Source organism: Phocoena sinus, chromosome 11 (assembly GCF_008692025.1).
Source record: "Phocoena sinus isolate mPhoSin1 chromosome 11, mPhoSin1.pri, whole genome shotgun sequence".
Classification (NCBI taxonomy): Eukaryota; Metazoa; Chordata; class Mammalia; order Artiodactyla; family Phocoenidae; genus Phocoena; species Phocoena sinus.
In genome coordinates, this window is record NC_045773.1 from 11149952 (window position 1) to 11177027 (window position 27076).

The 27076-nt window shown below is 46.8% G+C and overlaps 1 protein-coding gene and 1 long non-coding RNA gene across 2 annotated transcripts in view; one reads left to right on the plus strand and one right to left on the minus strand.

The window, feature by feature from the left end:
• Window positions 1–8459: 8459 nt before the first annotated feature.
• Window positions 8460–14684, minus strand: BHLHE40 (basic helix-loop-helix family member e40). Its single transcript, XM_032647531.1, has 5 exons — window positions 13792–14684; window positions 13562–13631; window positions 13188–13295; window positions 12104–12227; window positions 8460–10797 (listed from the first exon to the last, which is right to left on the minus strand). Exons 1-5 carry the CDS (start codon window positions 13869–13871, stop codon window positions 9941–9943), a joined length of 1239 nt encoding a protein of 412 aa, XP_032503422.1. The 5' UTR covers window positions 13872–14684; the 3' UTR covers window positions 8460–9940.
• Window positions 13291–27076, plus strand: part of LOC116761603 — a 138771-nt gene continuing 124985 nt past the window's right edge. Inside the window, exon 1 of the long non-coding RNA XR_004352064.1 lies at window positions 13291–13795. This is a non-coding gene — a long non-coding RNA (uncharacterized LOC116761603). The remainder of the gene's footprint in view (window positions 13796–27076) is intronic.

Here is a 27076-nt window from a genome sequence, read left to right on the forward strand (position 1 = left end):
TTGTCCATTCAGGAAACATTGACTGAATTTCTGCCCTGTCTCAGAATGGGGACTAGGGGCACAGCAGGCAGTGAGTCACACCCCCATCTTAAGACCCTCATGGGCTACTGGCTGTATTTGCACATTTCTGTCATCCCTCTAATTGTTAAAGTCCCTGAAAACCTTGTGCATGTGGTCAGGGAGCGCCTTCCCCTTCCCTCCAATTGCCTGTCACAGGGAGTTGCCTTCTTCCTAGTGTGTAGGACTGGCCCTGCCCAAGGCTGAGCTACCAGATCAAGAAAGCCTCCTGCCTTTTCTTTCCACCTCATTTTCTGGGGCTCCGTTGAGTAGATTTCCAAGACTACCTCAGAAGTCCGTTCTTCTCCCTTCTTTTGCGCTTCACGAAATAATACATATTACAGAAATAACACGTGTTCATTGAAAAAGAGAGAGAGACAGAAGAAAAGAAAATAAAGAAAAGCAAACATTTTCAAAGTAACGGTAACTCCAAGTCTTGCTGAGATGGTTAAAATTTTATTGTATCGTCTGCCAGACCTTTCTCTTATGCAATTAGAATATAATTAATAGTGATAATGATAATAATGATAACACTAATTTTAACTAACCCTGACTTGAAGCTTCCTCTGTACCAGATACCGTTCTAAGCACCTTAAAAATTTTAACTCATTTATTCCTCACAGTAGCTCAGTGAGCTGATTATTACTGCCCTCATTTTACAGGTGTGGAAATTGAGGCAGAGAGGGAGAACATTTAAAAGTGTACATGTTACTCTCCTGTTTTAAAATGGGAGCATTCTGAAAGCACTGTCTTTTGACCTACTTTTCTCCCCTTAACAATTAGAAATTTACCTTCTCAATTGTACTTTTTCATGACTCTTTAGCATTCCAACCTTCATGCATACCATGAATTATTCAATCAGTGTCCTGTGGGCCACTTTTCTGATTTTCAAGGTTTTTTTTAAACTATGAATGACACAGAGATGTCCATCTTTGTAGCTTAATCTTTTTTTTTTTTTTTTTGCGGTACACGGGCCTCTCACTGTTGCGGCCTCTCCCGTTGCGGAGCACAGGCTCTGGACGCGCAGGCCCAGAGGCCTTGGATCATGGGCCCAGCCGCTCCACGGCACGTGGGATCCTCCCAGACCGGGGCACGTACCCGCGTCCCCTGCATCGGCAGGCGGACTCTCAACCACTGCGCCACCAGGGAAGCCCTGTAGCTTAATCTTTGAAAACTTGATGAATCCCTCCCTGTGATAACTCCTGGAAGTGGAATCGCCTCGTCTCGAGACATACCTGTTCCAAGGCTTCTGGCGCCCCTTGCAAGTTTTCTCCCAGAGCAGTAAGACTCCTGGGACGCTAAAGGGATGTGAACCGTCACAGCCCCATGGAGGACAGCTTTGGTGATACCCATCAGAATGACAGATGCTCATGCTATGACCCAGCAGTCCTGCTTCTGGGAGTTTATCCCATAAATATCATTATACACATACAAAGTGACATCCGTATGTTACAATTAGTCATTGCAGCCCTGTTGGTAATAGTGAAGGGTCAGAAGTAACCCAAATGTCCATAATAAGGAACTGATCAAGTAAATGACACTGTCTATACAGTGAAATCATATGCAGTTGTAAAAAGAATTCCAAGCCTTTCTATGTATTCATGGGAATAGCTCCCCAAGATATCGTAGGTTAAAAATAAGTGCAGGCTACTTACAATAGCCGGGACATGGAAGCAACCTAAGTGTCCATCAATAGATGAATGGATAAAGAAGATGTGGCACATATATACAATGGAATATTACTCAGCCATAAAAAGAAATGAAATTGAGTTATTTGTAGTGAGGTGGATGGACCTACAGTCTGTCATACAGAATGAAGTAGGTCAGAAAGAGAAAATCAAATACCATATGCTAACACATATATATGGAATCTAAAAAAAAAAAATGTTCTGAAGAACCTAGGGGCGGGACAGGAATAAAGACACAGACGTAGAGAATGGACTTGAGGACACGGGGAAGGGGAAGGGGAAGCTGAGACGAAGCGAGAGAGTGGCATGGACATACATACACTACCAAATGTAAAATAGATGGCTAGTGGGAAGCAGCCGCATGGCACAGGGAGATCAGCTCGGTGCTTTGTGACCACCTAGAGGGGTGGGACAGGGAGGGTGGGAGGGAGACACAAGAGGGAGGAGATATGGGGATATATGTATACGTATAGCTGATTCACTTTCTTATACAGCAGCAACTAACACAACAATGTAAAGCAATTATACTCCAATAAAGATGTTTAAAAAAAAAGTGCAGGGAGAGACAAATTAAAGGTATGGGTCTATCAGATACAAACTACTATGTATAAAATAGATAAGCAACAAGGATATTTTGTATAGAACAGGGAATTATAGCTATTATTCTATAATAACTTATAATGGAGTATAATCTGCAAAAATACTGAATCACTATGCTGTACACCTGAAAATAATATAATATTATAAATCAACTATACTTCAATTTTAAAAATGTGCAGAATGGTGTAAATAGCATGCTATTTTTGTATGAAAAAAGGAGGCAAGTGATAGCCCTCATTTGTAGTTGCATGTATAAACACTGATAAGCTCTAACATAAGTTAAAACAGTACCTACCTGCCTATTTACGGTGATTTTGGCTGGGCCAGAGAGATCAAGATTAAAGAGAACAAATCAAGACAGGAGAACAGTTCTTTTCACTGATCACTTTTTGTGCTTTCAGATTCTGAAACTATGCTGTACGCCTATTCAGAAAATTCTAGCTCTTAAAATTTCCCTTCCGGTATTGTTAAATTTTTTTAGGTATGATAATGCTATTGTAGTAATTTTTTTAATGGAATACTTCCTTTTGAGAGATAGTGAAATATTTACAAATGAAACTATATAATGTCCCGATTTCCTTCAAAATAATATTTGAATGGAGGAAGCAGGATAGTATATATATTACAGATGAAAGTGATTGGACATGAATTGATGACTGTTAAAGCTGAAAAGCTGATACATAGCGGATTCATTATGCTCTTCTGTTTACTTAAAGAAAGAATTTATTGAGGTAAAATTCACATAAAATCAAGCACCTTAAAGTGAACAATTCAGCGGCATTTCGTACATTCAGAGCGCTGTGCAGCTACCACCTCTGTCTAGTTCCAAAACATTTCCATCACTTCAAATTAAAACCCTGTACCATTAAGCAATTTCCCCCCATTTCTCCGTCCTTCCAGCTCCCGGCAACCATCTGTCTGTGTTCTGTCACTTATCTATCGTGGACTTATCTATTCTTGATATCTCATATAAATGGACTCATAGTATTTGTGACTTTTTGTGTCTGGCTTCTTTTACTGAGCATAATGTTTCTGAGGTTCCTCCATGTCGTAGTTTGTGTCATGCTACGTGTACATGTTGTAGTGTAGCGCACGTAGTACTGCATTTCTTTTTAGTCCTTTGCGTGTATATACCACATCACGTCTATCCGTTCATCCGTTGACGAACACTTGGGCTGTTTCCACTTTGGGGCTATTGTGAATAGTGCTGTTAGGAGCGTGCTTGCACGTGTCCCTGTCAGAGTACCTGTTTTCAGTTTTCTGGAGCGTGTACCTAGGAGCACAACTGCAGTTATATGGTCATTCTATGTTTAACTCTTTGACACGTCACTCAGCTGTCCTCCCCAGCAGCGGAACCATCTTACATTCCCACCAGCAATGTAGGAAGGCTCCAATTTCTCCACATCCTCGTTAACATGTTTTTTCTTTATTGTAGCCATCCTGGTGGGTGTGAAGTGGCATCTCATTGTGGTTTTGATTTGCATTTCCCTGATGACTAATGATGTTGAGCATCTTCTCATGTGCTTCTTGGCCATTTGTACATCTTCTTTGGAGAAATGTCTGTTCAAGTCCTCTGCCCATTTTAAAATTGGGTCATTTGTCTTTCTGTTGTTTCTGTCTACTTTCTTATATGTCTTAAATCCTCCACAGTCAAAAAAACAAAAGGTACAAAAATATTAGACATTTTATTAAAAACTTTAAGAAACACACATCTCCCCTCCCCCCCTCCCCCACCCCTCCGGGAAAAGTAGTAGTTTTCCCTCCTTTTTCCCCCAGTTGAATTCCCCAGAGATCCCTACCTCCATATACCATAATGTGGTTTCCAAAAGAACCGTATTTGCTCTTCAAACAAATAAATAAGCACAGGTGTCTTCCCTTTCACCCTCTTATAGGTAGGTGCAGGGTGGAACAGCAGGGCTCTTAGCAATAGCCGAGGCTGGCTGTCCCCATCACTTTGGCCACAGCCTGAGGCCAAGCCCCCACCTGTCTAGCAGGCTGGTGACTCATTCCCTGAGGGCCCCGTGTAGAGCGGAAGAAACCTCCTGGGCCCCAATCCAGCCACATCACAAGACTGGATGGACCAGCGTGTCGGTGGCTTGCATAGCCAATGGGAGAGGCTTCACCCAGCTCATGTTCTGCTGTGGCAGTCGGGCCAGACAGATGGCTTGGGATAATTGGGGCGGGGGGTGTTGCCGAAGGGGGGATTTGGCTTTGAGTGGCCTCAGCCTCCCTCTGGAACCCAGAGGAAGAGGTAGGTGAGGTGAAGGCCGTGCCTGAGGAACGGGCTGTAGTTTGGTGCCTTCCAAACATTCTGTGATGTTTTTTAGCAATGGAATTCTTGCTTAAACAAACCTTTACGATATTTAGGACAGAGAAACAGGAAGCTGCTCCAGCTAAAGAGGGGGTGAGAAGCCCAGAGCCTGCCCTCCCTCCATGCCATGTGGCACTCTGGGGAGTTCTGGGTCTCTGGGGAACATGCCGGTCCCGTTAACACAGAGTCTTTATATGCAACCACTTGGGAACTCAGCGCGGTCTGTCTCTTGGAGCCTTGAAGGGGCTCCAGAGGCCTGAGGAGAAACCTGGCAGCCCGGCAAGCTCCAGCCTGAGATTCTGACCCCCCTTCCGCACAGAGAAGAGACCTCTTGCTTACTGCTCACCAGCCACGTACTGGGGAGCTGACCAAGGGCTGTAGAGATGGGCCAGGGTGTGTGTGGGCTGCAGGAACCTGCAAGGGACAGAAGGAGCTGCAGTGGCCTGGTCTCCAAGCCTTCCAGCCTCCATTCCAGCAAGAGAGCTGGGAACTCGGTCCCAGCCTCCCTCCCTCCGTCCAGCAGAAGTGCCTCGTCCCAAGTGGTCCATAGGTAACTACTGTCCCAGGCCCCTCTACCTGCCCCTCTCCTAACCTTAAGAGAGATGTGAGGGAAGGAGTGGTCCCTCCTCCCACCCCAGAACATTTGACATAGAATTTCCTCAAACCCAGATTCTGGTTCTCAGCGTAGTCAACCTAAGTGCCCAGCCCGCCCCAAGCTCCAGTAGTCCGTCAGGGTTAGTTCTTTAATTAGAGAATGGGCCCATTTTTGGCTGCAGGATGGTATGTGGGGACATTTGTCAGGAAGCAAATAAAGAGTCGGGCGAATAACTTTACCCTGAGCTTCAGTTATCTCCTCTGCCCACTGGGGATCATAGTACCTATTCCATGGGGCTATTTTGAGGATTAAATGAGATAATGCATGCCCAAGCCCAACGTCACAGCAGCTCAGTTTAGAAGCAGCTCTGTACCAGAGAAAGGGCCTAGCTCTGTCCTTCACACGATGTGTAACCTCTGATGAGGCTCAGATTTCTCCTCTCTGAGCTCCAGGTTTTTCACCTCTTATTAAATACCTACCCTTCTCAGTTGCTATAGGAAGTAGAGATAGTTCACATAAACTACCTAATATAGTGCCTGGCATCGGGAGAGCACTCAAAATATGGTAGTAACTGAGGCAATTATTACACTTTTACTATTATTATTTTTATGATTACCATTACTATTATTTAACAGGAAGGGCAATGGGGTTTTGTAGTTAAGCGCGTAGACTCTGGAGCCAAATTGCCAAAGTTTAAATTCCAATTCACCACCGGAGCTGTGTGGCTTTAGGCAAGTTACTTAGCCTCTCCTTGCCTACATTTTGTTAACCATATAAGGAGAATAATAATTAAACCTACCTCATGGAGTTGCTGTGAAAATTAAGTTTTTGTATATGGAGTGCTTTGACGAGTGCCTGGCAAATAATAAGTGCTACAAGCTGCTGCTAGTATTGGTATTGGTATTACTACTACTGTGCGCCACCAGATTCTGAAAGCCTTCCCCTCGGATCCAATTAAGAGGCAGAAACCAACATACCCACCATTCTACTCATGGTTTAGTGACTCAGAAGCTGTGTGACCTTGGGCCAGTTAACTCCCCTCTCTGAGCGTGCCTTTATCTATCTCCAAAATGTAAATTATACTAGTACCCGTAATGGTCCTTCTAGGTTGTTAGGCTTCATTAATGAGCCATGACCCGTGGGAAGCTTCTAGCTTCTAGTTAATTAGGTTCTTTTTCCAATGCCCTGCCTAAATCCAGCTCCACCCCGCCCCGCCCCCAGCAAGCCTTCCCTCCCCCCCAACCCCGGGAGAGCGCTCGGATTCCCTCCCGCGGGGCGCGAAGGGGGGCTGCCCGGCGCCCGATGCCAGGTCCTATTCTGGGGGCCGAGCGAGCCCGCGGCCGTGCCAAGCTTCTCCGGGGATCAGGTTTCTGCTGACGCGGTGCCAGGCACGTCTGCTTCCAGGAACCGGCAGCCGCATTTAGCCGCGGGCCGCACATGAAAGGGCTGCAGTCGGAAACGTGACGTTGTGTCAACAGGCGAGGCAGGTCAGCGCTGGGTGAGACCATCCCGGCTGGCCGGAGGCTCACGCCCTGTCTGAAGGCGGCTGGATCGCAAGTGTCCGCTCCCCCTACCTCTGGCCACCTCTCCTCGGCCCCAAAGCCAGCGCTTCAGCCCCTCCCACTCACACACACCCCTTGGTTAACAGAGGTCCTGTTTGTCCCCAAGGGGCCAGAGACTGGGGTGCGAACCCCTCCTCCACATCTCCCTCCAAACCACTTGGAACCTGCTGGAACCGACCTAGAAAGAAGATCAAGGGCAAACTGGAAGCAGAAAAGGAGGCAGAGGGAGGGCTGCTGCTTTGAGGGGTGCTCCATAGGCTCCAGTCGTGGGATTCTGGGCTGAGGCTGTGTGGAACCCCCAAACCCTTTTTAGTTCAGGGTGCTGCACCACTTGCTCTGTCTCCACAGCTACTCCTTGAGTCTCGGCCCAGGGAGGAGAGGGGGGCAGGCCAAAAGGCCTGGCCTTGATTTCAACCCAGGGCTCCATCCCCTGGATACACTTGATTTGTTTAGGTTTTTTACCCATAAAGTCTAGCCAGAAAAGCTTAGCAATTCATGGAGGAATTCAGGAGCTTAACAGGCAGGAGACCCTGAGGGCCAGGCCCTAAGCTGCTGGGAGAAAGACGGCCTTACCCATGGCTGTCTGCCTGCTGGGGGCTCAGAATCCTTTTTTATTGAACCACAAACAGGTGTGGACGGGGCGATGCCAAGACTACCGGTTCATTGATAAGACCACCAGCTCATCTCCTGACTCCTGGTCCAGGGCTCCTCCCATGACACCAGGCTGCCTGCGGGCACCTCACACAAACCAGGCGATGCTCCCTGTCGCCTGCTGGCTCAGCAGCAGAGAGAGAAGGTGACATTTGAAGCAAACAGACACGGAGGGCAGGTGGTGTCTCTGCCTGGCTGAGAACTCCCTGGGGGCAGTTTCCCTGCATGGGCTCCAGACAGCCAGAGGGTTCTGGAAGATGCTTTGGGATCTGGAGCGTGGCGAGCCAGGCGCTGGCCATCAGGAAACATCAGGACACCTCTGAGACGGAGAAGGGGACAGGCAGAAACGCTCACTCTACCGGGTCATTTCCCACTTCTTTTCCCATGGAATTTTTTTTTTTTCATAAGCGCTTGACTAAGGAACACCAATATTCATTCACGCACAAACACACCCAATGAGAGGAAGTCCAGGAAGGATGTAGAAACTAATCATGGAATGTTGCTTTCAGCGGCAATTGGACAGGATATGGCAAACCCATTAGACCGTGCTAGACTCGAAAAAGTCGCCTTGGTAGAGGTGCTATCCCCAGCGGCAATTATTATTGCATTGTAATCCATTAAATCTTCCCTCAGTGTGCTGCCCCCCTCCAGCAAGCTCCCCAGACGCTGAAGCCCACGATTCCGTACTTTGATTTTCTGTCAAGTTTTAAGGACCGTGACAAAAGCAGACTGGGGGAAAAAATAGGCTTTTTGCTTAACTCTGGAAAGAGGCACAGGCTGACAGTAAGCCTCTGGCTAAGGTCAGTCTAAAAAAACAGCTGAACAAATATTTACCTACGAAATTGACTAAGCTTATTCTGTGTGAATACAGGCATGGGAAAAGCTGAATGAAATCACACCAAGATTAACTAGTTGTTGCTTTCAGCCAAGAGGGGAGGGCAGAAGGCGGCCATATCACACCCTTGAGAGTTCTTTTAAAAATGCGGGAGACCATCTTTCTCTTCCACAGGAAAAGGATTATTTTATTAAGTATTTTAAAACAACTAGTTAACATTGACTCATAGATAAAAATATTTACAATTTCCCACCTTCAGGAAGGCTCCAAAATATAGACACTGTACCTCTCCCTAGAGAAAAAAAAATTATTCTCTTCAAAAACAGGAATACATTCATTTGTTCTCACTTTTGTAGATCAAGTAATTATACAAATAAACATCTGAAACATTTTCCTTTTTAATATATTTATATAATATATATTTATAACAGTTTTACAAATAAAGGCAACGACTTTAATACCAAAATAAAAACAGGAAAAGAAAAAGTTAAAACACGATCAGTGACCAAGCATAGTGCATTTCAAAAAGCTGGTGCAGGGCGAGCTGGACAAGTCAGAAAAGTACTCTGGACCAAAAATAAAACTTCTTTGAAGAAGACAGAATCCTTTTTAGCAATAAGGACACTCCATACGCCGTCGGGCGAGGGGAATTAGCCTGCAGAGAGGATGCTGCTTTGCCAGGGTTGGTTAGGCCTTTAAGAAGCTAAGCTTGGTTAAAAGGAGTTTTAGGAGAGAGCTGAGAGCCGAGTCTGGCTTTGCTCGTTGAAACTGCAATTTGTTACTCAGCTTTTACGCGCTCTGGGGTGCTTGGAACCTAGGCACCTGCATCTCTCAGAGCCTGGTTTGGTTCCCTGGACAGAGAAACTGTTTCTAGGTGAGACTAGAAACAGGTGTCAGAGGCCCGGGGGACCCCTCCCGCCTCCCCTGGCAGCTGGGCTTGTACCAGGACGCCTGTTTCAGATCGTTAGTAAGCGAATCACTTTGAAAGCCTGAGTAGGGAACTACATTCTCTTTACTCACCCGAGGCAGGGGTGGAGAGCAGACCTGCGGAAATCTCCCCAGGCCACTACCGGGCTATGCCAGTGTCTGCTACCTCACCACTTTGCAGAAAGCTGTCTGCCTGCCCTGTCCCCGTGTGGTGAGTCATGGAGACAATAAAAGGGAGCAGGGTGGGGTCGTTAAGAGCTGGCTGGGAACTGCACTCTGGAAAGCCCTCTTTTGAAAGTACCTTTTGCTCAAAGCCACAGACCCGGCTCCCAAAGTGAAGACTGACTCACAAACCAAGACTTTGAAGCTTTTGAAAATCCAGCTGATCTGTTATCAGAGGGGGCTATTCTCTGGGAGGGGAAAAGCCCAGAGGTCTGCGACAGTCCCCCCTGAGTCTCCTGATGTCAGGCAATCCTTCATGTCTTCCCTACACCAAAAGGAGCTTTAATGTCCCATACCAACACACAATGCATATGCGTGTGTGCACGCACGAACACGCGCGCGCACACACACACACCCCTGAGTCTTCTCTCCCTGCCTCAGATGATCTTGGCATACACACTGGAACAATCCTGCTACACTCACAAACACTTTTTTTTTTTTTTTTGGAAGTAGGGAGGAAGGAAAGCGAAGCAGCAGGACCCCCTAAATAGTTTAGTCTTTGGTTTCTAAGTTTAAAGGGGGGATCTGCTTCAGAGCTTGGAGCAGGGCGGAAGAATCGATGGCCGGATGGGCTGGCAAGGGAGAAGGGAGTCTCTGGGGCATGAGCAAGGGGGCTGAGATCTTGTCTGGGTTCATGAAGCTGGTGAGAGCTGCGGCAGAGGCGTTGAGGCCTGGGTATAACACTGGGACAGAGGTGGGATACCAGCATTTCTCCAGCATGGGCAAGTAGGCAGTCGCTGACGGTGGGATCAGATAGAAGGGCAGGCAAAAGGGAGGCTGGTGCGGGTGTGGGCCCAGGAACGGGGAGCTGATCAGGTCACTGCTAGTGAAATGGCCTTCATCATCTGAGAGCTGCATTCTGCTCTTTTTCGTGGGGGGTTCTTCGGATTCTTGCTTAATAGCACCGATCCTTTCTCCCATGGTGAACCTGTGTCCATGATCACTTTTGAAGTACGGCTGCTCGACACGCAGCTCAGTCTTCTCTGATTCTCCTCCGTAGCCGCTGTCTGTGTCCGTGTCACTGCCACTCTGCTCGCCGCTCGAGTGAGCGAAAGTCCGCTGGATGACCGGTACACAGTTTTTGCCTGGGCCTTCAGAGCCTTTGGCCAGGGAGCTGGGTTTCTCCTTGAAGTCCATGGCTTTGGCACCTGGGTCTGACGGCTTCCTGGTGGTACCACCCTGCAGGAGCTCGGAGACCACACGGTGGAGGTGGGTGACGAGCTGGGAAGATTTCAGGTCCCGGGTGTTCTCGTGCTTGGCCAGGTACTGAAGCACCTCCCGGGCACATGTCTGGAAACCTGAGCAGAACATCTCTTGACCTGCTTCGACATTTCTCCCCGACAGATCACCTGGATAAACACAGATCCAAAGGAAGACGTTTCAGAAGGCCCTGTGGTTCACCTGGACACCTATGTTCCGAAGACCCAGAGCTTTCCTTTCTGTTAACAGCGTTTGCTGATTTATGTTCCTAACTCCAAAAGTAATAGGATCGGGGGAATGTGGATGACAGCAAAAAGTATAAAGAATAAAATAAAAATCATCCGTAATTCTACCACTCAGAGATGAAATATGATTTGTAATGGCTGTATAATATCCCATCACAGACACAGACCATATTTAATAGAGACAGACTGCTTCCCCTCTTGTTGAATTTATAGGTTGCTCTTGAGTTTCCAGTATAAGTGACACAGCAATGAACATCCTAGTATGTTTATAACCAATTTATAGTCAATTTATATCTTTTCACCATAGGAAGTGACCGGATCGTCAAAAAAGGAGAATGAAGGAACAGTGTCACCTAAAGTAAGCTTATTTTCAATGACTTATACGAGTTGCAGTCATGCTGTCGTCTTTAAAGGCTATTTCTAAGTCTTTCTCATGTATTCCCTTCATGATCCCCAAGAAATTAGGTATGATCATCTTCCTGTTTCCCGTAAGGAAACTGGCAGAAGCACTGGCTGGCTTTTTGTGATTCTCATCATACTTGTTTGGAAAGGAGGGCAGAGAAGAATGGGATGAGGGGGTGGGTAGAGGAATTTCTCCCTAGTTTGTACAGTATGACTTGGAATGGGTGAGACGAGATGGTTAGAAGGTGGCTGTGATTCTCTAGAAGTCAGTAGAAACAGATGATGAAACTTCAATGGTTTCGTTAGACTGTGTAATTCACCAAGATACCTAGTGGCTATTCAGGGAATCACATGAAATGCAGGAAAAACTCCTGTTGTCATCCTGCCAGGATCCTACCGCACACCGAGTGATAAGGAAGTAGAGGAACAGGAAAACACTGGGGCATACCCATGATTTATTCTCCAATGAAACAGGGCTAAGAACAACTGTAAAACACCCACGATGCAAATTATAGGTGCCTTGGCGTTTTCAGAGGGAGGGGGGAAAACTCCCAGAATCCAGAAACTCTTAAGTCAAAATGCCACTGAAATATTTTACCATTTGACTAATACGTATTCACGCCAGGTGGCACATGCAGCGTTCCGAATGAAAAGTCTGACCTTTTTGGAAGGATAAAACGGCATCTCCCCCAACGAATGTGCATAAGCAGTTTGTTGCAGGAATGTTTCTCATACTAGATGTTGAGCCCACAGGCTCTCTATTTGTGCTAGAACTCTTAGGAGATGATAGCCAGGCTTGGGTACTCACCAGCTTGCAAACCGCTCTGCAGGGCAATGATTTTCTGCTGTTGCTGATCAATTAGGTTTGTTAGTGCTTTCACATGCTTCAAGGTAAGTTCAAGAACTACTGCTTTTTCCAAGTGACCCAAAGTCTGGAATAAAAAGAGCCTCGGTCAGCAGTGAGCGCAGAGAAGTCCCACCTCTGGGACACTAATTAGCAATGAGATAAAGGAAGAAAAAACAAAAAACAAAAAACCTTTCCTGGTTGGCTAAATTTAGTTTTAAGTTTATAGATGAAGTTTTAAAAAAAAAAAATGTATTCAATACATATTTTTGATTAAAGAACAACAAGCTGTCACCCATCTTTGGAGGCCTTTTGGAAGCAGCAGCTAGCTCAGGAGAAAGCTTTTACAGATAAATTTTTCCAGCAGCCGTTGCTGACCTTAACTCAGGGGAATCCGCAGATAACATTTCTCTGCAGTGGTGTCAACCCGAGGAGAGACTTCTACTGTGTCTGGCAGCCAAGAGGCTTTCCCTAGTTTCTTTCCTGACATCCTGTCATGACTTCCAGCTCATCTACACTTTTTTCTTCCTCCCTAAATACTATTCTTTTTTCTTTCCCCAACCAAAGCCTGCCAAGCTAGTAAGCTGTTGGCTATTGCCAAGAAAGGACAGGGCGTTAAAACACACACACACACACACACACACACACACACACACACACACACCCAAAACAAGTCCTCTTATTTTAAAAAGGGACCGGGGGGCGGGGGGGAAGGGGGTAAAATATTTGCGAGTTGCTGGGTTTGCTCAATTCAGGAAAACGAAAGAACCCTGAAAATCGCCAGCAGGGAAAGTCTTAAACTCTTGCAAGGGAAGGCCAGCCGGTGTCGGTGCCAACCTGGAGAGGTACAAACGGTTCTCACCTCATTTGCACGAGGCTGACAGAAAATTCTGACCCTGGGGAAGGGTACCCCCAAACAGAGCCGCCCACCAGCTCGGATCGAGCCATCTGGTCTGCAGTTCCCAGCGGGGCCTGCAGGTGGCGAGTGACCCTCGCCCGCCCTCTGGGCAGAGGAGCTGGTTTGGACAGGGGCCAGCTTCTCACTTACTGTAAGTTTGAGATGTTCGGGGAGGAGATCCTTCAGCTGGGCGATGCACTCGTTAATCCGGTCACGTCTCTTTTTCTCGATGAGGCGGTGCGGCAGTTTGTAGGTCTCCTACGAAGCGCACGGGGAGACGGTGGGCGCGGGAGGACGGGAGTGAGGAGCCCTCCTCCTCCCCCCGCCGCGGCGCGAGGAGTCGGGGCAGCGGAGCAGAGTCACACCCAGAACCAGCTCCCCTCCGCCCCTTCTTCTCCAGGCCACTCAGTAGAGGCACAGAGCCCACACCTGGCATACCCCTTTCAGCCGCAAAGTGAGAAAACTTTTACTGGAAACTCAGCGCGTGCGAGGGGCTGGGGTCCCGAGGGGCGCGGTGCTCTTACCTTGCTATCCTCGCTCCGCTTTATTCCCCGCCGCGACTTGTACACTTGGTACATATGGGCAAAATCCATCCTGCAGGGAAAGGGACGAGGAATGGCTGTGACTTGCGCACCGGCTGCAGGAGCCCTGGTTGGCAAGAACCTCCGGATGCGCCCAGAACTACTCCGAGTTGCAAGCCGCGCACAACGCAGGACTGGAGTTGAGGCTTGAAAGGGCCGGGGTGCCAACTTACCCTGGTAGGTCTCCGGGCTCCAGTCCTGGCGCTTTGGGCAGGCAAGCGGGGGGCGGTTGCGCACTGGGGATCCGCTCCATTGCGCGGCGAGCCGGGGCCACTGTGCGCTCCTGTCTGCAGCGGCAGAGCGTCGGGTGAGGAGTGTTCTGGAGAGGGTTTCGGAGGTCTCTTCGCCGGGGTTCCTCGGACTCTGAGCTCCTTGAAATCCGTTGGGCTGCCGGGAGCTGCGGCTCTGAGGTGCGGCTTCAGTTGGGGGCGTGCATGGTGGACCCGCGGCCTCGGGCTCCGGCTCTGCGCACAGACTGGCAGTGTGTGCTCCCTGCGCCGTCTGCGCCGTGTGAGCCAAGTGAATGAGAAGTGGGGCGGGCGGGGAGGCGGGAGGGAGCGCGGTGGGGGGGCCGGTTAGGGCGGGGTGGGGGGGGGGACGAGCCGAGGAGTAATGGAGAGGCTGCGGGCTGGGTTAAATGGGAACGAGTGGGTGGGTTGGAGCTACGTGTTCTACCCTGTGACTCCAGGCACGTCTGGCCGCTGCCGGGGAGGGAAGGAGCGACCTGCCCGCCCTCCCCCGGCTTCATCACATGAGTCTCACGTGTTGGACGACGCTCCCGCGGCTGCGAGGGAGCCCCCGCCTCCACCCCCGGCCCCCAGGTTTCTGCGGCTGCCTTTCCCCGAAGAGGGGGTGGCAGCGCAGACCGGGTCCTGCCCAGCCGGGTGGGGGGCGCGAAAACTGGAAGGGGCCGGAGAGGTGGGGGGAGGTTGGTAACGTGGGCGAACCTGCCCCAGGGAAATGAAGTAAGTTCCCGTCTCCTGGGAGGGAACGGGGGAGGACGGACCCGCCCGCGTCTGACTCAAGCCGGGAGAGGAATATCCCCTCGCTAGTTGCAGCCCAACCCTCTTCCTCCTCCCCCCGCGCGGCCCGCTCGGAGGAACCGGCGCACAGCGGAGGGAGTCGCCCGGCTCCCCGCCCCCCCCCCCCCCCCCCCCCCGCACCACCACCCCGGCGCCTTCCCCAGAGGCTGGGGTTTCTTTCTGTGCCGGCTTCCCTGCCCCCACCCCTCGGCCCAGCGTCCAGGAATCGCCCGCCGTGGGGAGGGGCCGAGGGGCGGGGCGGATGTCACCCCATGGGAAGCGGGCTGGCAGCCAAGCTCAGGGGCAGCCGAGGCCGCCGACGAGCACGCTGCGCGCACCTGACCCGCGAGGCTATGCGCCGCGGGCCCCTGGCTCCATCGGAGCTGCGTTCCCGGGCATAGCCTGCATGCCGGCGAGCACCCACTTAAGCACCCCCCAGTGTGCCCCAGTGCCCCCCCCTCCCCGCCCCGCACTTGGGCTAGTCAGGCACAGACAGAAAGATACAGGGCGCGGTGCCCTGCGTCCCCTCCCTTCTCTGCCCCCACCGGAGCAGGACGCATCCCCTCGGGCCGCAACGTTACACAACCGCAGCGACGCGCCTGCCCTGCTGCAGCCCGGGGTGTGACACTTCACGTGGCCGGGGCTCGGGCCGCAGCGCTCCCGACTGCGAGCCCCTCTGCCCTGGCGCTGAGGCCCCCGGGCTGCGGTGTGCCCGCCAGGGTCGGCCATCTCCCTCCTGCCGGGGACTTCGGGGGTGCTGTGTGGGGTCTGCGCTCGGAGGAGGAAGGAAGAGAGAGACTAGGACAAACTGCCCATCACAGTGACATCTTAGCGTTCATTCATTGGACACATATTGTTGAGCCTCCTACCCTGTGCCAGGCGTTGTGCCCGTTGCTAGATAAACTGTGGGCGAATCGAATACAGATTCTGCCCTTGAACTCACAGGAACGTCTGAGAAGAGGTTCCGCTGGGCAGTGAGGGGAAGGCAGCCCTGGGAAAATTATATCGGTGCCACCGACGGACAGAGGGGGAAAAAAAGAAAAGATAGGAAGTGTGTGTGGTTTTGTTTTTATTTAAAAATATATTTTTTTAAATTTAATACGAACAAAGATGCCTGGGCACAGGAGGAGAGGGGAGAAGTTAACCCATTGCCCGGAGCCTGGGGCAGAAAGGCCTCCTCCAAGCGGCCCCAGATCTCCGCAATCTCACTTGGGCCGCCGGAGCACCCCCCCCCCCCCCCCCGCGCGCCTCCCCCGGAAAAGTCCGGCCTCTGTGACCTTCTAACTGCCTGGAGCAGGGAAAACAGCTGAAACTCTAAGCCCGCGGTGTGAGCAGCGCTGATGCAGTCAGAGGAGGGAGCCAGTGGAAATTCATGACTAAAATAAGGCCTGGCTGGGGATTTCACTGACCTCTGTGCTGCCCTGCCCTGCAAGATCGGGGAGTTGAGAGATGACTGTAAGCCTTTCCCACCACGCCTCGGGTCAGTCACCCCGCTGCGGAGTGACCTGGCTGTGGGAAAGATAGAAAAAAATGGGGTTAACGCTGGACCCGGGTGAAAATTAGCGTCGGCTGCAGTTTGGGGGCTGGGGTGGGGTCAGTCTTAATTGGCAGTGCCCTTGACAACCTAGAGAATTGGGATTCACACTTCGACCAAACTGGGAGTGGATTTCCTTCAGGTCGTTTTGGAGAGCTCCCACTTCCTGTTTATGTTTCACAAGCGTCAAACTCATTAGCAAGTGTGAGAAGTGCCTCCTTTTCTAACTGCTGACTGGCTTGACCTCACTTGGCGCTTCAGCATCCCTCCCTCCTGGAATGTACTTTTACTGGCTTTTGTTATCAACCATCTCTCCGCAGGCTTCCTGCGGAGAGGTGGGCAGCAGGGCCACAGGCAGGAGGGGACTAGAGTCGCTCCTGGGTTTGTGCTTTCAGTCTAAGGGGACCTGCTCCATTGTGAGACTTTAATAGGGGTGAAGAGTTGTCATGACTGTGTCCAAACCACAGTTCCACAAGGAAATAAGTAGTGGAGAAGGAAGGAACATATGTCCCCACGGCTGTCACCAGCACCACCCCCCCCCGGCCCCGCCCAAGCCAGGAGTGAACCCAAACAGTTCAGATTCCATGGCTCAGGGCTCAGTATCATTCCTAGAATGCTTTGAAGTTATCGATACTTTTTGCCCTTACCTGACCTACAATTGGAAATAACAAAATATATCATTTCCTACTTTTTGTTTGTTCCAAATGTACTCTCAAGCATCAAGAATTCTCCCCACTTAACCAAAGTTCTACCATATCCAGCTTATGTTACTTTTTAAAAATAATTAATTTGTTTTTGGCTGCATTGGGTCTTCGTTGCTGCGCGGGGCTTTCTCTAGTTGTGGCGAGCGGGAGCTGCTCTTCATTGTGGGGCTCGGGCTTCTCTCTGCTGTGGCTTCTCTTGTTGCGGAGCACAGGCTCTAGGCGTGCGGGCTTCAGTAGTTGTGGCACACGTGCTCAGTAGTTGTGGCTGGCGGGCTCTAGAGCGCAGGCTCAGTAGCTGTGGTGCATGGGCTTCGTTGCTCCACGGCATGTGGGATCTTCCCTGACCAGGGCTCGCACCCGTGTCCCCTGCATTGGCAGGCAGATTCTTAACCACTGTGCCACCAGGGAAGCCCCGCTCATGTTACTTTTAAATGTTTTTCTTTTCTCAATAGCTTATGATTATTTTTTATTGATTTAAATAAAATAACTCCTTCCCCTCATGCATCTTTCCATCCAGAAGAATCTTAATATTTCAGTCTGTCATCTTTTGTAGATAACTGTTTAGTGCTTACTGTGGACTAGTTTTTGGACTGTATGTAAAAACATTGCACATGTTAATTTACTTCTCACCACCACCTTATAGGGCAGGTATTAGCTCATTTTTGCATTCATTTAACACATATTTATTGAGAACCACTGTGTACCAGGCCCTGAACTAAGTCCTAGGAATATATAACATGTCCTCTTGAGGAAATTGAGGCTCAGGGAGGTTAAATTACCTGCCCCAGATTATATAGCCTGAGAGTAGATCTGGAATTAGACCCCAGGTTTGTTGGGCTCCAAAGCTTGTGCTCTTAATCACTGTAGTTATGGCTGCCTGGTAGGGTTGTCTGGGTTGCACACTGCTCAACTCCAGGGGGAGCCATTCACATTGCAGTCTGTGTGAAAACATCCTCTAGAGTTGTGCAAGGCAGCACTGAGCAGCTGCTCTGAGTAATCCTGACATTTTGTAGCCCTCTCCTCTGTTTTGTTTCTTCTAAGTGTACAGAGAACATAATTTTGCACAAGGAAGGACGAGATTTTTCTTTTCTGTGCTAGTGAGGCTCAACATTTCGGTGGTCTGATGCTGTGTGTTGGGAAGAGTTAGGCAGGCCCTTCCTAGCAGGAAGTTAGAGCCCACAGCCCCCTCCCTGTACGTACCCACACCTTTCTTGCCCAGATATCTACCACTTTTTGCCTATTGATGAAGTCTCACAATCTATTTTATCACAGTTCACAGTAAGAAATACATTTTACATCATGACTAAACACGTACACACACATGCACCCTCGTGTATGCACACACACACACACACACACACACACATCTGAAGCATATTTAAACATAGAGCCGCCAAGACTTGGCTGGGCTATAGTAATAAGCAACCACTACTCTGTCTCTCACACTCTGAGCAACGATTGCTCACTTAAAGAAAAACTTAAACCGTTTAGGAAGAAGCCAACCCAATGTACTTCAGATGAAAAATTTACAAAATAGTATCTCTTTGATATATTCTTTCCGATATATTCTGGTCTCGTCTAGTAAATTTTAAAAAGTATTTTGATCTTACTGAATTGATTTTTTAAAATTAATTAATTTATTTATTTTTGGCTGTGCTGGGTCTTCGTTGCTGCGCGCGGGCTTTCTTTAGTTGCGGCGAGCGGGGGCTACACTTCATTGAAGTGCGCGGGCTTCTCACTGCGGTGGCTTCTCTTGTTGAGGAGCACAGGCTTTAGGCATGCAGGCTTCAGTAGTTGTGGCACATGAGCTCAGCAGTTGTGGCTCGCAGGCTCTAGAGCGCAGGCTCAGTAGTTGTGGCGCACGGGCTTCGTTGCTCCATGGCATGTGGGATCTTGCCAGACCAGGGCTCGAACCCGTGTTCCTCTGCACTGACAGGCGGATTCTTAACCACTGTGCCACCAGGGAAGCCCCTGACTTGATTTTTCAGTCCACCAATAAATCCCGATCTACAATTTGGAAATATGCTCTGCACTAGAGATAGTGCTGGAATTTGGGCTTGTCCCCACCAGAAAAACGTCAACAGCATCTATACACTTGCAGATCTTCCTAAGGCACTTATAGAAATGTTAAATAAGACTGCAAATTCAGCATGAATTCAACGGTATAGATGTCTCCTTTCAGGACATCTTTGCTTTATGCTCAATTGTAGGAGTAAAATATTCAGAGTTTTGTCAGTATGTATCATGTTATGTGTTGGTGAGATGTAGTTCCTTCATCCAGTTGAGGAAGTTTTCTGCTGTTGCTAGTCTGCTGACAGAGATTATCATAAAAGGATGTTGAATTTGTCAGATACTTTTACTGCATCCAACGAGATAATCGTGTGGCTTTTCTCTCTCATTCTGTTAATATCATGAAGTACAATTTTTTTTAGCGTTCAGTCAACCTTGAATTCCTGAGGTAAGCCTCTCTTGATCAATGTAGTATTTTTATTGTGAGATTTAATTAGCTAATAATATATGTTAAGGATTTTCACGTCTATGATTGTGAAGGGTATTCATCTGTAGTTTTTCTTTTCCTGTAATCTTTGTCAGCTTTTAGTATCAAAGTAATGCTGGCCTCATAAAACAGTTTGGGAAATATTCTATCTCTCTTCTGAAAGACCTTAAGTAGGACTGGTACCATTTCTTTCTTAAATATTAGGAGAAGCTACTTGGGCCTGGAGTTTTCTCTGGGGGAATGTTTTTGCCATGAATATATTTTAATAGATTTCAGCCTATTGAAAATTTTTATTTCTTCTGTTAAGAGTTTTGGTAATTTTTGTTTTTCAAGAAATTTGTCTCTTTCATTTAAAGTTGTGAATATATTGGTATAGTGTTATCCTTTTAATGTTTGTATAATCTATAGTGATAAACCCTTTTTACTTCTTTTAACATTTTTTTTTAGTTTTTTTCTTTTTTTTTTTTCTTAATCATTTTACCAAGAGGATTATCAGTTGCATTAATCTTTACAAATATCCAGTTTTGGATTTGTTGATTCTCTCTGCTGTCTGTTCATCTAATATTCCATCAATTTTCTCTCTTATTTTTCTTATTCCCTTTCTTCTGGTTATTTTATATTTAATTTGTTCTACTTTTTCAGTTTCTTTTGATGCAAAGTAATCTCATTGATTTTAAATCTTTCTTCTTATTATAAGTATTTAAAGCTAAAGAATTTCCTCTAAGCCCTGCTTTCACAGCATCCCACAATATTTGGTATTTGTATTTTCCTTATCATTCAGGTCAAAATATGTTGTATTAGCCTTTGTGATTTTTCTTTGATTCATGGGTTATTTAGAAGGGTAATGTTTAATTACCAAATATTTGTGAATTTTCCAGATAACTTTTTCCTTTTTCTTTTGAAATAATTTTAGAATCACCGGAAGTTACGAAAATAATATAGAGAAGTTTCATGTATCCTTTACGCAATTTCCCCCAATGGTAACATCTTACATGACATGACACGATATTGAAACAAGGAAATTAGCATAGATACAATCTACAGAGAGTTTTCACCAGTTTTACACGCACTCGCTTATGTGTGTGTTTGCGTCTGTATGTGTAGAGTTCTATGCAGTTTTATCACGTGTGTAGATTAGTGTGACAACCACCCCACCAAGATACAAAACTGTCCTATCGCTATGAAGTCCCCCGTTGTTACTTCTTTATTGTCATACCTATTCCCTTCTCTTCTCCCATCTCTGATGTCTGGCCACCACTAAAATGTTCTCCATCTGTAGTATCAGGTTAAGAATATTATAAAAATTGAATCATATATTATATAACCTTTTGAAGTTGAATTTTTTTTTCTGGTCAGCATAATTCTCTTGAGATCCATTCAAGTAGTTGTGTTTCTTTTTTATTGATGAGTAGTATTCCACGATGTAGATGTTTCTTTTTTATTGATGAGTAGTATTCCACGATGTAGATGTACCACAAGTTGTTTTAACTATTCATCCGTTCAAGGACATTTGAGTTCTATTTTTTTTTTTTTGGCTATTAGAAATAAACCTACCATGAACATTTTTCTACATGTTTTTATGTAGACAAAAAAAAGCTTTCTTCTCTGGGGTAAATGCCCAGGAGTATAATTCCTGGTTCATGTACTAATATATGTTTATGTGTTTTTTTACCATTTTTTTGTTTTTTTGTTTTTTTTGGTACGCGGGCCTCTCACTGTTGTGGCCTCTCCCGTCGTGGAGCACAGGCTCCGGACGTGCAGGCTCAGCGGCCATGGCTCACAGGCGCAGCCACTCCGCGGCATGTGAGATCTTCCCGGACCGGGGCACGAGCCCGTGTCCCCTGCATCGGCAGGCGAACTCTCAACCACTGCGCCACCAGGGAAGCCCTGTTTGGTTGCTCTTTAAGAAAATGACAAACTATTAGCCAGAGTAGCTGTACCATTTTATGTTCCCAGTAGCAATGTTTGAGAGATCTAGTTTCTCTGTATCCCAACCAGTATTTGGTATTGTCACAAAATTTTTTTTTTTTTTTTAGCTTGTCCAAATAGGTGTGTAACGCCAGGTATCTTCTTATATTGGTTTCTAACTTATTACCATTGGGTCAGAAGACATACTCTATTTTATTTTAGTTCTTTGACATTTGTTAAGATATCTTTCATTGCCCAGCATATAGTCTATGTTGATGAATATTTCCTGTGGGTTTGAAAAGAATATGTATTCTGTAGTTCTTGGGTGCAATAGTTTATGATGTCATTTGGGTCAAATTGGTTGACAGTACTGTTCAAATATATCTCTCTACTGATTTTTTTGTCCATTGTCCTATAATTCCTGAAATAGGAGTATTAAAATCTCTCCAACTATGATTGTAAGTTTGTCCGTTTCCGTCAACTTCTGTTTTATACATTTTGGAGCTCTGTTCTTAGGTGCATACACATTTAGGATTGATAGGTCTTCCTGATGATTTTATTCCCTTGTCATTAAAATTTTTCCTCTTTCTCTTCAGTAATATTACTGTTTTGAAGTATGCTTTGTCTGATATTAATATACCCACACTTGCTTTTTTATACTTAGTGTTTGCATGATATGTTTTTCTACTCTTATGCTTTCAACCTGTGTCTTTATAATTGAATTGTATGTTTGTAAACAGCATATTGTGGGATTTTGCTTTTATAGCAATCTGACAATCTCTGCCTTTTTATTGGAGTGTTAAAAATATTTATATTTGAGGTAATTATTAATATGGTTGGGTTTAAATCTCCCATCTTGGTATTTATTTTCTACTTATCCCATTTGTTCTTTGTTTCTGCTCCTACTTTCCTGCCTCCTTTTAGATGTGTTGAATTTTTTAATCATTCCATTTCATCTCCTGTGTTTAAGTACACTTCTAATTTATTTATTTATTTGTTTGTTTGTTTATTTATTTATATTTTTAGCTGCCCTGGATCTTCGTTGCTGCTCACGGGCTTTCTCTAGTTGCGTCAAGCGGGGACTGCTGTTCGTTGTGGTGTGTGGGCTTCTCACTGCCGTGGCTTCTCTTGCTGTGGAGCACCAGCTCTAGGCACACGGGCTTCAGTAGTTGCAGCACGCAGGCTCAGTAGTTGTGGCTCACGGGCTCTAGAGCGCAGGCTCAGTAGTTGTGGCACACAGGCTTAGTTGCTCTGCGGCATGTGGGATCTTCCCAGACCAGGGCTCGAACCCCTGTCCCCTGCACTGGCAGGCGGATTCTTAACCACTGTGCCACCAGGGAAGCCCTAAGTACACTTCTTTATGGTATATTCTAGTAGCTGTTGTAGGGCAGTAGTTCTTAAACCTTACCTGCATTAGAAACAGCTGGAGGTCTTATTAAAACACAGATTTCTGGGCCATACCCCTATAGTTTCTTATTCTGTGGTAGAGCTCAAAAATTTGCACTTGAGTTCTCAGATGCTGATGATATATATCTGGGAAGCATACTTTGGAAATCTCTGCTCTAGAGATTCTGCTCTGTATCTTTAAGTTATGTCAGTTTACCTTCAAATAGTATGCTAAAACTTGCTACTATACAATTTGACAGATGTATAAGAACCTCACAACAATATAATTCTATTTATTCCTCCTCTTGACCTTTGTGCCCTTGTTATCTTACACTTTACATATGCTATAACTGTCACAATATTTTGGTTTGGTTTTATTGTTTCTTGTTTGCTTTAAACAGTCAATAGTCTTTTAAAATATTATTCATTCACAGATAGATATAGACGTAGACATATTACTTTGAAAAGGTCTCTGACATTTACCCATGTATGTATCCTCTATGATGCTCTTCACTTCTTCCTGCAGATCTGAGTTTCCTTCTGGTTTCCTTTCTGTTCATTCTGAAAAGTGAATGTTAGCTTTTCTTGAAGTGTTGTTCTGCTGGAGATGAATTCTCCCAGATTTTCTGCCTGAAAATGACTTTATTTCATTTTCACTTTTGAAGTATTTTTGAAATATATTTTCACTGGATATGGAATTTGACAGTGTTTTTCTTTTAGCATTTTAAAGAGGTTCTATTTTTTTCCTGCCTCCATTGATTGTACTGAAAAATCACCTGTTCTTGGTATGTTAGCCTAAATTTATGTCTTCTTTTCCCCTCTGGCTGCTTTGCAGATTTCCCACTAACTGTTGCTTTTCAGCAGTCTGGCTCGATTTATTTAGGTGTGGTTTTCCCTGTGTTTAGTCTATGTGGCATGTGCTGAGTTTCTTGGTTTTGTGAGTTGATATTTTTCATCAGTTTGTGTAAGTCTTAGGCAATAAAACTTCAGTGATTTCTTCTGCCATGTTGCCCCTCTTCTCTTATTTCTGGGAAGCCATTTACATGTATGTTGGGTTGTTTGAAATTAGTTCAAACATTGTCAGATGCTCAGTTTCCTTTGCTGTTGAGTCAGCTACTAAGTTTATATAATGAATTTACTTGTGATTTTGTGTCTTTCATTTCCAGCATTCGCATGTGGTTCTTTTCTCTAGTTTCCACTACTCTGTTGAAATTCCCCATCTCTTCATGCATGTTGCCTTCCTTTCCATGAGATCTTTTAATAGTTTTCTATCATAGGAATTTTGTATTTTAATACCCCAGTTTGATAATTTCAACCTCTGAGCTATTTCTGGATCTGGTTCTATTGTTTCTTTCTTATATTAACCACGAGACACATTTGCTTCCTTTTCCATAGGTCTTGAATTTCTTATTGCATGGTGAATATTTTGTAGGAAAGAGAAGTAAAATACAAAGTAAATAATATATACCTCCAAACAGAGCAAGCCTCTTCTCCCATGAGAGGCTGAGCCAATCTAACCTGTACTGGATCTGGATCTGGGCTTAATTATAGCTTGAATTTGATTCGCTTGACGACTGCTTTCAAATGTTTTGAGGGTGAGGTAGGACTTTCCCTTGCCCTGAGTACGGGCAAGAGTTTTGAGATCTGCCTATTCTTCAAAACCAAGCCAACAGGTTTCAGACCTGTGGGAGGTCTCTCCCTGCTCTACTTACTGCCCCGCGTGCCCGTTTTTTTTTTTTTTTTTAGTAGCTAGATTCCTGTATTGTGTGAAAATTTACATATGTGAAAACTTACATAGTGAGTTTATATTCACGTGAGGTGAGTGTCCCAGTTCAATTTCATATTCCCTAAATAAACAAGGGGGCCTCTCTGAGAAACACTGACATGAGTCTTCACTGAGGAAAAATGAACAAATTAAAGCAATGAGTCTATTAAGGTAAATACCAAATACCGCCTCTGGGAAACAAGGGGCCGAGGAAGAGACGGTGGGGCGGGTAACACTTAGAAATACAGGTGGGGAGGGGAAGGAGGGGGTGGGTAGGAGGATGGGGGAGGGGAGTGAGAGGGGAGGGGAGAAGGTTAAGGGGGCGGGGAGGGAGGAGACAGGAAGGGTGAACAGAGGGATGAAGGTAAGGGGGAGGGGAAAGAGTTGATGTAAGAGACGAGGAGGGAATTTTAGGGGAGAAGGCGGCAAAGCAGGGTCCAACATGTTCAGCAAATTCCATGAAGATGTTTCTTAGGTCCTATCCGAACGGAACCATGTTAGACTGGATTTGCATTCTAATAAAAAACTTGGCCCAAACCCAGAAAAAGCCTGTTTTAAGAAACGTATAGGGGCTTCCCTGGTGGCGCAGTGGTTGAGAGTCCGCCTGCCAATGCAGGGGACACGGGTTCGAGCCCTGGTCTGGGAAGACCCCACATGCCGCGGAGCGACAGGGCCCGTGAGCCACAACTACTGAGCCTGCGCGCCTGGAGCCTGTGCTCCGCGACAAGAGTGGCCGTGATAGTGAGCGGCCCGTGCACCGCGATGAAGAGTGGCCCCCGCTTGCCACAACTAGAGAAAGCCCTCGCACAGAAATGAAGACCCAACACAGCCATAAATAAATTAATTAATTAAATTCTTAAAAAAAAAATTGTGTAAGTTCCTCTGTCATCAGATGATCCACGTAATTAAGAGCTTTCGCCACAGATACACGCGGTCTGCCTTACAGCTGATAGCTTTTTGATTTCTCTTTGACCTTTGTCCCCTGTTTTCTGCGCCCACTGGAAATCTCTTCCAGACTTTTTGTTTGTTTGTTTGTTTTTGTTTTTTTTGTCTTTGCGGTACGCGGGCCTCTCACCGCTGTGGCCTCCCCCGTTGTGGAGCACAGGCTCTGGAAGCGCAGGCTCAGCGGCCATGGCTCACGGGCCCAGCCGCTCCGCGGCAGGTGGGACCCTCCCGGACCGGGGCACGAAGCCGTGTCCCCTGCATCGGCAGGCGGACTCTCAACCACTGCGCCACCAGGGAAGCCCTCTTCCAGACTTTTTGCTCCTTGCCGGCGTTAGCAGCTCCCTAGACTCTGTGAAATGCCTCAAGGAGTCCTCCTCAGCACTTCTTCCCTGCCCACAACTTTGGTGAACTACTTCCAACCCCGTGTGCGGGCTCCTAGGACAGGTTAGGTGCGTAGGTGCAGACTCGCTTTGTGGCTACGGCTTCTCGGCCCACAGGCAGCCGTTACAAGTTTGGTGAAACTTCAGCTGAGTTCATCTTATCCCCACGGATCACAAACTCTTCTTCCTTCTGCCATTCCACCAGAGGCAAAAGTGGCTCTGGGTCTCTTTTCTCTTATGGAGAGCTTGTCACTTTGAGTTGAGTTCATTTAGATTTTTTGATGGGTTTTAAAAGCCATTGATTATTTTGGGCTTACCTGGCTTGTTTTGGTTGTTAGGGTGAGAATGACAGTCTCTTGCAACTCTATACCTCTGACCTGTAAGCAGAAATCGCCCAGATAACTGCCTCTTATTAAAGATGAGAAGGTGTGTAGCGATCAGAAGGAAGAAACGAACTGGTAGTAACTGAAAATTTGAAAGATGAAGCCAGCGCAGGGAGCTGACAAAATAGAGGATAGTAAAGGTTTGCACTCAGATCTATCAAATAGGTGCTAAAGTGCTCATCACACACACACACACACACACACACACACACACACACACACACACAGGCTAAGGCAAAGAAGGAAGAGATGCTTTGGGCACCCAACAAGTGACATTTATTTAGAAGAAGAGACTTGCACCGAAGTCTGTTGTTTCCTCTTCGGAGAACGTCCCCCTCCCTCCGATGTCTCTTAGGGCAGTGATTCTCACATTTCACTCTGCATACAGATCTCTTGAGCATCTTATTAAAATTCAGATTCTCTCCTTCTAGATCTGGGGCTGGGCTTGAGATTCTGCATTCCTCACAAAGCTCCCAGATCATACTGATGATATATGAATAGCAAGGTCCTAGAGAATGTACACCTTCATTTGTGGGTGGGAATAAAAATGGAACTTAGAGTCATGCAAGGTGCAGAGAAAAGTGACATTTTAGTATTGAGGAAACCTTGTGAGAGGCAGGCTTCTTTGGATGGGTTTTTTTTTTTTTAGGTGTTGGGGGTAGGAGTTTATTAATTTATTTATTTTTGCTGTGTTGGGTCTTCGTTTCTGTGCGAGGGCTTTCTCTAGTTGTGGCAAGCGGGGGCCACTCTTCATCGCGGTGCACGGGCCGCTCACTATCACGGCCACTCTTGTCGCGGAGCACAGGCTCCAGACGCGCAGGCTCAGTAGTTGTGGCTCACGGGCCTAGTTGCTCTGCGGCATGTGGGATCTTCCCAGACCAGGGCTCGAACCCGTGTCCCCTGCATTAGCAGGCAGATTCTCAACCACTTCACC

Coding starts and splice junctions, on each gene's coding strand:
- BHLHE40 (XM_032647531.1), bottom strand. CDS start 13,871: ATGGAGCGGATCCCCAGTGCGCAACCGCCCCCCGCTTGCCTGCCCAAA. Junction 13,296..13,561: donor AGCGGAGCGAGGATAGCAAG/GTAAGAGCACCG, acceptor TGCGCTTCGTAG/GAGACCTACAAACTGCCGCA. Junction 10,798..12,103: donor GCAGAGCGGTTTGCAAGCTG/GTGAGTACCCAA, acceptor GTGTTTATCCAG/GTGATCTGTCGGGGAGAAAT.